Source organism: Haliotis rufescens, unplaced genomic scaffold, assembly GCF_023055435.1.
Source record: "Haliotis rufescens isolate VD_foot unplaced genomic scaffold, xgHalRufe1.0.p SCAF_2, whole genome shotgun sequence".
Taxonomy (NCBI): Eukaryota; Metazoa; Mollusca; class Gastropoda; order Lepetellida; family Haliotidae; genus Haliotis; species Haliotis rufescens.
In genome coordinates, this window is record NW_025963890.1 from 63,669,079 (window position 1) to 63,679,343 (window position 10,265).

At 40.5% G+C, this 10,265-nt stretch overlaps 1 protein-coding gene across 1 annotated transcript in view; it reads left to right on the plus strand.

Moving 5' to 3' along the window:
- LOC124142990 overlaps positions 1-9,298 on the plus strand; it is a 91,194-nt gene extending 81,896 nt beyond the window's left edge. Inside the window, exons 55-59 of the mRNA XM_046511767.2 lie at positions 2,635-2,741; positions 3,339-3,420; positions 4,962-5,031; positions 5,711-5,750; positions 9,214-9,298. Of these exons, the coding sequence (XP_046367723.2) occupies positions 2,635-2,741; positions 3,339-3,420; positions 4,962-5,031; positions 5,711-5,750; positions 9,214-9,243 (329 nt within the window). The 3' untranslated portion in view covers positions 9,244-9,298. The remainder of the gene's footprint in view (positions 1-2,634; positions 2,742-3,338; positions 3,421-4,961; positions 5,032-5,710; positions 5,751-9,213) is intronic.
- Positions 9,299-10,265: the final 967 nt, after the last annotated feature.

Sequence of the window (10,265 nt, forward strand, 5' to 3'; positions counted from 1 at the left end):
GGATTGCATCGTTGTCATGTAAGTGGCACCACAGGTTCAGCATGACATGTTCCATGAAAGTTGTCATTGCATGGGTATGCACACTGAACTGTTTAACGAACTGCATGACCATTTATTTCAGCATCCAGTGCCAACTAACCAGTGTTTTGTTTCACCAAGTGCAGGTTCACTACACAGTGTTGTATATCAGTTGTGGTTAGTCACTGACATGTTCCTGACTATATGTCCGGGAAGTGTTTCGGCACGGCAGGAGTGTCGGCTTGTCATACGAATCACCTAGTGTTGAAGAATTATGCATGGTTCACATTACTGTTCAGCATCTTTGATTGGCATTTACAAGTTTGAAGAACATGGATAACAACTTTATTGGTTTTTACAGTGTTTCAGGGTTACTTCTTGCACTTTCGACCCACAAAGATCCGGGTAGAATAGGTCTTCAGCAACCCATGCTTGCCCTAAAAAGCGACTATGCTTGTTATAAGAGGCGACTCTTGTGATTGGGTGGTCAGACTCGCTGACTTGGTTGATGCATGTCATTGTATCCCAATTGTATAGATCGATGCTCATGATGTCAATCACTGGATTGTCTGGTCCGATTATTCAAAGACTGCCTTCATATAGCTGGAATATTGCTGAGTCCGGCTTTAAACAACAAACAAAACAAAAAGAAACATCTTGCACTTTCACGGGTAGAATCTGTAACAATGTGTCAGGGCTACCTCATGCATTTCATCAAGTGAATCTGTAACATATCAGAGCGACTTCTTGCACTTTTACCCAGTGAAGGGGCATGAAGTGGCCCTGAGATGTCGTTACAAACAATAAAGAAGTTGTCATCCATAAAAGTTTCCCCTCTTCATGTTCAGCATGTTCAGCATAAAGTGTCATGTTAATGTCACTAACAGCAGGAACAAGCAACTGTTCGGGACAGCTGGTTATTTACTGGTGTAAGGTATTGGTTAATCTGTTCAGTGTTTGTAGAGTTGGAAATCAGGTTTTGGAGAGGGATGTTTGTCATTTACTAATACTGTTAAGTAGTTTTGGTATTTATTTCACTCTCGTTTTTCAAATTATTACAAGGGTATATTATGTTGTTTGAATTAATGTTTGATCCTGTTTAAGGTCTTTTAATGTGAATATGAATATTACATGATAACGATATCCGTAATAATATATGAAATATTTGCAATCTCATTAAAATCAGATCTTAGTTCTCGCTATCGCTAAACAAAGATCTGAGGACATCCCATTAGGGGTCGCGTCTGAACGACCTTTCATCCGACCAATCAGAGCGTCGCTTACCAGATCATGAAAGTGAAAGTCGGAATGGGATTTCTAATTATGCAACCTCGAAAACTTTTGACACTGGGTATTCCAAACGATAGTTACGGGGTTAACAACTGAATCCATACATTCTAGACCATATATTAGCCATTCCCGAATGTTCTTTTGTTCAGGTTTCAATTTTTGAATCGAGAATTTGTCAAAATATGTTTTGAAGCGCAGTCGTCAATTTGAAATTAGTGCCGTAAAAAACGAGTAGGCTGCCTTCTGATTGGCCAATGAAGACTTCTTGTCAGTCATTCCATTGGTCGATCAAAGTTCGCGCAAGGTCGGTCTGACATGACCCGTAATGGAATGTCCTCAGATCTTTGTTTAACGGTAGTGAGAACTAAGATCTGATTTTTATGAGATTGGAAATATTTGTTACTGGAATCCATTTCCAGAGGCTCTTTTCTTCAGTTGGAAATTGACTTTTTTATCATTTCATTTTTATAAAAGGTATTCAATCTTGAAAGTATTGTTTATTGTCAGATCAGCCTGTAGTTACCACTGAGGTGACACTAAAATAGAAATAATGCTCTCACATAGAGCTGTGTTCAAGAAGGACTCCTCTTTAGTGGCTGCTGGCCATGTTTATCTGGAATCTTAATAAAATCTTTGACTGGGTTGGTGTATTTAGTTTTCTGAGAACCAGCTGTGACTGTACAAGGCTATCGTCCAGCACTTACCCACCTATATACCCCAGCACACAGATTTGTTCCCATTTCTTGCACCCTTCACACCTGCATTGAATTTTGCCAGTTACGTTACACTGAGAAATGTAAAGATAATCAAAATTTACATAGCATTTAATATTCAGAATAATCATTGCAGATTTCACTTTTTGATATATAGTGTTATGATATTCAGTGTCATGAGATAGCTTATACAACTGACAAGATCTGATGCTGTTAATCCCCAGTTTCAATATTGTGTTGTATCAATGTGTGTCATTTGTATGATCTAACATACATTCATGCTCATAATATCAATGAGGTATTCATCTATGATGTTGATTTTTTAATTATCTATAATTTTGTGTGACATTTTAGTAATCTACTTATGTTTCTATAGTAATTATATGATTTTTGCTTTGTCTATAATTCTTCCATCCTAAATTGATTATGATTCTTAATCTTTCACTGTTTCATTAGTTTAAGCATATTTTCCATTGATGAAACGAAGAGTTGATATGTTGGAAGGTAGGTTAGTGATAAGTTGAGAATGGAAACAGGCATGCGTTATTTGTACTGAGGTCCAGGCCGAGTTGCCTCTATGACTATGTTGTCATCTCATCGTCACTCTACACAGATATGAACGGGCTCGGACCGGTGTTCCCAGACGACCTGGATGACCTCCCGCGTCGGAATGAATCTGCTCGGCAGCGACGTAGAGAAGGACTTTTTCCCAGCCCACGGGTAGGCTATACATACGTAGAGTGTTTGAAATAAGGGGCGTCCTGGGGTCCTTGAGGGTGGCTCCCACAGTGTTGTTTATATTTTGGGACCCCTTTTTCTTTAACTTTTACAAGTATGGCTAAGACAAACATTGTACATGCCACAATGTATGATCTGATTTGTCAAAAATAAATCTCATTGGTAATATTGAGGCACAGTATGCCGTCTTTGGAGATGGGAAATGATGGTGTAGGGTAGCCCAATGGTCAAGGTATTTACTTGTCCCACTGAACATCAGGTTCAATTCTCAACATGGGTAGTGTGAAGCCCATTCTTGGTGTCTCTTTTCCCTCAGTCCCAGATCTGATCCTTTCATGACTCATCTCTTAGAGTTCTTTTTCTCCCTTGTACAGAAATATTTTCTTTAATGTGATGACATTGACCTCATAAATGATTCCAGCACTTTTGTTATGTGATAGGAAATTGAAAGAAATTTCGGTAAGCACTTCCTCGTTTAAGATGATTATGATGACTAGATGATTGTTCGGGTTAACATGAAGAAAACTTGTGTTTTAAACTTTCCATAATTTCCAACAAGATTGATGCCTGTTGTTGTAGCCTGGGTCTGTGACTAGCTTGGATGTGGATCAGATTGCCAGGAAGAATGAGCAGCGTTTGAAGAAACTCCGGGACATTCAAGGTAGGAGCAGTGTCACTGTTCACACTCTTAACTGTTTAATGAACGGAGAATTAAATGATCATCATAGAAAACCTTTTACAGTGATTTTATTAAATTTATGAGAACAATTTCCTCAATAAAGGTGGATCAGTGGCTTTGGGTGCTGCATTTTTCTGTACAGAGTTGTGCCCCTTAGATGTACCAGGCTCCATTGATAATGAGTTCTAATGTCAGAATGACACTGATCTTGATCCTTAGTGAGCAACATACCCATGCTCCTGGGTTTCACCCAAACTATATGTGTGGCACTTCCCCCAACAACAAGCTGACATTCCATAAGATGACTGAAAACTTAAACATTAGCACAACTCACTCATTCTGATACATACATCTAGTGTTCAAGTTGACATCAGCACAACTCACTCACTCCAATATACATATCTAGTGTTCAAGTTGACGTCAGCACAACTCGCTCACTCCAATATACATATCTAGTGTTCAAGTTGACGTCAGCACAACTCACTCATTCTGATACTTACATCTAGTGTTCAAGTTGACGTCAGCACAACTCACTCACTCCGAGACACATATCTCGTGTTCAAGTTGACGTCAGAACAACTCAATCACTCCGAGACACATATCTAGTGTTCAAGTTGACATCAGCACAACTCACTCACTCCGAGACACATACCTAGTGTTCAAGTTGACCTCAGCACAACTCACTCATTCTGATACATACATCTAGTGTTCAAGTTGACGTCAGCACAACTCACTCTCTCCAATATACATATCTAGTGTTCAAGTTGACGTCAGAACAACTCAATCACTCCGAGACACATATCCAGTGTTCAAGTTGACGTCAGCACAACTCGCTCACTCCGAGACACATACCTAGTGTTCAAGTTGACCTCAGCACAACTCACTCATTCTGATACATACATCTAGTGTTCAAGTTGACGTCAGCACAACTCACTCTCTCCAATATACATATCTAGTGTTCAAGTTGACGTCAGAACAACTCAATCACTCCGAGACACATATCCAGTGTTCAAGTTGACGTCAGCACAACTCGCTCACTCCGAGACACATACCTAGTGTTCAAGTTGACGTCAGCACAACTCGCTCACTCTGAGACACATATCTCATTCTAAGTTGACGTCAGCACAACTCACTCACTCCAATATACATATCTAGTGTTCAAGTTGACGTCAGCACAACTCAATCACTCCGAGACACATATCTAGTGTTCAAGTTGACGTCAGCACAACTCACTCACTCCGAGACACATATCTAGTGTTCAAGTTGACGTCAGCACAACTCACTCATTCTGATACATACATCTAGTGTCCAAGTTGACGTCAGCACAACTCGCTCACTCCGAGACACATATCTCGTTCTAAGTTGACGTCAGCACAACTCACTCACTCCGAGACACATATCTAGTGTTCAAGTTGACGTCAGCACAACTCACTCACACCGAGACATATCTCTTGTTCTAGGTATAGTTGACAATGTTTACATCACAACATGAATGTGACAATAAGGTCTTCCTATATTTCCAGGTGATGATCTGTCTCTCAATGACCCTGATGATGTCCTGGACAGGTTTATGTCCAAACAGGCTCACAACAGGTAGGATTGACCATCCAGTGTACTGGGTTACATCAAAATGTCAACGTCAGCTTTAAAAGTGCATGCTTCTTCCATGTGGTAACCCACCATGCATGGGTGTTTGTGATTAACACGCTTCAAGATAAATGTTGTATGTTATTAAATGTTGATTTAACCGGAATGGGATCTACTCATTTGCACCTTAAGTCTTTCATTTGCATTTTTCACTTTTTAAAAAAGAAATAATTTAGGCTAAAAAAAAAAGAGTCTTGGTTCTCAGGCACTGCCCGCATCATCATAAATTTCGCTGCATGTTTCATTTTTATTTCCAATTTTATGAAACAACAACCAAAAATCCTTCAATATTCCATGTCCAACGGTAGTCAAATACTGTAGTCCAGTATTTTTTCATCAAGGAATACATTTATTTAGGGAGGCCCTTTCTCTGGTTGATTGTACACTTGTACACGACTGTTTAGTTGGTTACAGGACTGTGTATTTGGTTACATACTAGTTTGAACAACAACACAAAACACCGCCCGCCTGCACTATATTTTCAAAAGCCATTGCCTGAGAACCAATTCTTTTATTTTTTTAAGCATTAAGTTGCAAATTTCTGAATCATTATGGATTTCATGTTTTTGAATAACCTAGATGTGTTTGATAAGTTAACTGATTCATTTATTTCCAACTTACACAGGGATTTTGTAACTGAGCTTGATTCAGAGACCGATACCTTTGTAAGTCCCCTATAGAACCCACGTACACGTAATACATTAGACCAGGCTTTGCTATCCTTAAGATCAGTACAACAGCCAGGACCTGCAACACAGCCTAGTATTGATAGTTCACTAATATGTAGTGAGTGTTTGTTACTAACCAGTTTAGTTTTCCATGTAATTGTGGCCATCTGAAGTGGTAGTATCAATGGGGAAGGATTGTGTATTTCAACTTCTTGTATTCCTTTGGGTGATGTTTTGGTACACTGGCTGGATAAAGGAGCTGGTACCTGTACCACGATGTTGCAGTGAATGAGTCCAAGAAGTTAAACTCCATGCACCAATCATGTCTTCTTTACAGATTATTAACAATTCAGTTGATTTTTTAATTTGTAGATAAATTATTTTCCTGTTTGAAAGCCAGTCAGTTGTTTGACCCTTTTGTGTTATTTTTGGCCCAGTATAGAAAAAGTGTTTATGGCGTTTTGCTTTTACACACTTTAGGCAGAGATTTGGCAAAATTGTAGGTAAATTAATTTAAGAAATGAGGTTGATTGCTTGACCAACCGAGGTTTCTTTTACTTTAATCACCAATCATGTTTGCAATAGCACTTGCACAGCGGTCCAGTATAGCAGCTACCATTGATGTCAATCTCCTTGATAGGACTGCCAATGTTTGCAATAGCACTTGCACTGCGGTCCAGTATAGCAGCTACTATTGATGTCAATCTCCTTGATAGGACTTCCAATGTTTGCAATAGCACTTGCACAGCGGTCCAGTATAGCAGCTACTATTGATGTCAATCTCCTTGATAGGACTGACAATGTTTGCAATAGCACTTGCACAGAGGTCCAGTATAGCAGCTACTATTGATGTCAGTTGCCTTGATAGGACTGCCAATGTTTGCAATAGCACTTGCACAGCGGTCCAGTATAGCAGCTACCATTGATGTCAATCTCCTTGATAGGACTGCCAATGTTTGCAATAGCACTTGCACAGCGGTCCAGTATAGCAGCTACCATTGATGTCAATCGCCTTGATAGGACTGCCAGTGTTTGCAGCAGCACTTGCACAGCAGTCCAGTATAGCAGCTACCATTGATGTCAATCTCCTTGATAGGACTGCCAATGTTTGCAATAGCACTTGCACTGCGGTCCAGTATAGCAGCTACTATTGATGTCAATCTCCTTGATAGGACTGCCAATGTTTGCAATAGCACTTGCACAGCTGTCCAGTATAGCAGCTACCATTGATGTCAATCTCCTTGATAGGACTGCCAATGTTTGCAATAGCACTTGCACAGCGGTCAAGTATAGCAGCTACTATTGATGTCAATCGCCTTGATAGGACTGCCAGTGTTTGCAGCAGCACTTGCACAGCAGTCCAGTATAGCAGCTACCATTGATGTCAATCTCCTTGATAGGACTGCCAATGTTTGCAATAGCACTTGCACAGCGGTCCAGTATAGCAGCTACCATTGATGTCAATCTCCTTGATAGGACTGCCAATGTTTGCAATAGCACTTGCATAGCGGTCCAGTATAGCAGCTACTATTGATGTCAATCTCCTTGATAGGACTGCCAATGTTTGCAATAGCACTTGCACAGCGGTCCAGTATAGCAGCTACCATTGATGTCAATCTCCTTGATAGGACTGCCAATGTTTGCAATAGCACTTGCACAGCGGTCCAGTATAGCAGCTACTATTGATGTCAGTCGCCTTGATAGGACTGCCAATGTTTGCAATAGCACTTGCACAGCGGTCCAGTATAGCAGCTACCATTGATGTCAATCACCTTGATAGGACTGCCAATGTTTGCAATAGCACTTGCACAGCGGTCCAGTATAGCAGCTACCATTGATGTCAATCACCTTGATAGGACTGCCAGTGTTTGCAATAGCACTTGCACAGCGGTCCAGTATAGCAGCTACCATTGATGTCAATCACCTTGATAGGACTGCCAGTGTTTGCAATAGCACTGGCACAGCGGTCCAGTATAGCAGCTACCTTTGATGTCAATCTCCTTGATAGGACTGCCAGTGTTTGCAATAGCACTGGCACAGCGGTCCAGTATAGCAGCTACTATTGATGTCAATCACCTTGATAGGACTGCCAGTGTTTGCAATGTCCAGCTGCACCGCATGCTGCCAGCACAATGTCTTGTACAACTAACACCTAGTTCAGCTATTACACATTGCTATTACAGATACTACCCTCTCCTGTTCCCACAATGAAATGGGTTTAACCCAGGTATCAATGTAACAAGGCTTGGCAGTGTGGATTTAATCCTAGATGTGTTCTTCTTCTCATATATAAATTTATATAGATGTGCTCTTTCCCCAACTGTACCACAGCTGTAGTTGAGCTATTCAGGCCAGTTACGGATAACTTGATCCTACCTTAATGTTTGCTATCCTATGTAGACTGTGGCAGATAATGTTCTTATTTCAAAGAGGACCCCATTGTAGTCCTTGCACCCTTCATGCCATGCTTGTCAGGATTCTGTTGATAGAAATATGTCTATGTTCCTCATGTTTGTGTATCATGGAAAGGTAAAAATAACCCCATAAAAAGTTAATATGAATGGTATATTAATAGTTTGACTGTATCGGTTAACTGATTTTAAAGCAGACAAAACAACAATGACAACTAGGCATTATATCTTGTATGTTGATGAAATAGCCATTACAGAAGATCACAACATTTGACCTTATCCAGAACAATGTAGAACATTAGTTGCTGTTCAATGACTAAGATATTCATCTCGTTGCATTTCTTGTTTTTTCAATTGTAATTGGATAACAACATATGTGGTAGATAGGCCATAACATGCAGTTATCTCATAGTCATAGCAACAGTAGTGCATGTAATACGTATCTAGCGTAGATAACCATGCCTGGATGTAGGGCTTCCTCAGCTCAGAACCAGTGGCGGATACGCCTATGCTATTTCTCCTGTTTTTCCAATCTATTTCTTGCTCTAAATCAAGTATAAATCCCATAAATACCAATATTCATCATCTCAGTCACTGGTATATAATTGTGCAATACCTTCTGCCTGGATCTATGGAGAAAGTCTTCAGTTATCTGTCAAGTTATCTTTTAAACAGAGTTCATTGTTAGACCATAGGGATTCTGCAGAATAATTGTGCATTACCTTCTGCCTGGATCTATACAGAAAGTCTTCAGTTATCTATCAAGTTATCTTTTAAACAGAGTTCATTGTTAGACCATAGGGATTCTGCAGAGTCCATGATGTTACATCGTCATACTGAAAATATAAAGCTGATGGAGTGAAGTGGCTAAGGTTTCACTGTATGTTTGAAATAAGCATTAGTCTTGGGATCCATATCTTAACCCCAAATTTTGAAGATTAATGATCAAAGTTGTCCCCAGATTAAGACACTACAGCAGAAAGTCTGAGGACCCTCCTTAGTTTGTAACATTGTTGATTGTGAGTCAGTGTTGGTGTTGCTTGTTTCAGACCCCCTACAAGTCAGACTATGCAGGATGATTCCTGGCTTCAGCCTGGCAGCAAGCTGTCCCGCTACTGAGCCCTGTGACTCCTCCACACCTAGCCTCATACAGTGCTGCACATCGCCTCATCTAGCTCACCTCGCATCTGTGTCAGGCAGCATCTCAGTCACTCCGATCCATCGCCACTTCCTTCACCATGTGTCATCAGGCCTCATCAACTGACATCCTGTTTAAATGGTATGCTTCAGCTTAACGTCTGAGATGTCACCATGCCTCATCAACTGACATCATCGGGTCTAAGTGGTATGCTTCAGATGAACGTCTGAGTTGTCACCTCGCCTCATCAACTGACATCTGGTCTAAGTGGTATGCTATAGATTAACGCCTGAGATGTCACCATGCCTCATCAACTGACATCTGGACGTAGTGAAATGATTCAGCTGAAGGATACTTTCTTAGTGACTCAGTAAATGTTCAGTGACTAAGCTGAGTTTTTCAGCTGATCTGCAGCTCCAGCTGACCGATCTCATGCACCATCTCCCTTCACATTCTGCTGACCTTGACCTTGATGTCACTGCCATGAAGGCAAGACTATGAAGTGATTCCTCAAGAATCTTGTCTCATGTCTTTGTGAGGTACAAGAAATATCCATAAGATCCTGAGGAGGGTTCATGCAACCTATTTTGTGCAAACTTCAACATTTTCTGTGCAAATTCCAACAATGTCATATGCAGCACAGGTTCACTTTATCCATTAAAGTCAGTGCTAATTGTGACCTACAACCGCTTTGCCAGTTCCTGTATATACATTCCTGTGTTGAGGTAGACTCTGTTGGTGCGGTACGTGAGAGTCTCAAGGACAAACAAGTGGAATAACAGTTTAAATCAAAATTACCATATCTCTGATGACATATTATTAATGTTCTGACAGCTTTTCTAATTGCATAAGTGCATGCATCAGCGTGTGCATCTTCCCGAGGTAAGCATATCCACTAGCCTGAATCAAAGCCTATGAAACAAGACTTGAATAAAAAGGCTAGTGGACGCTCTTGCCTCGGGA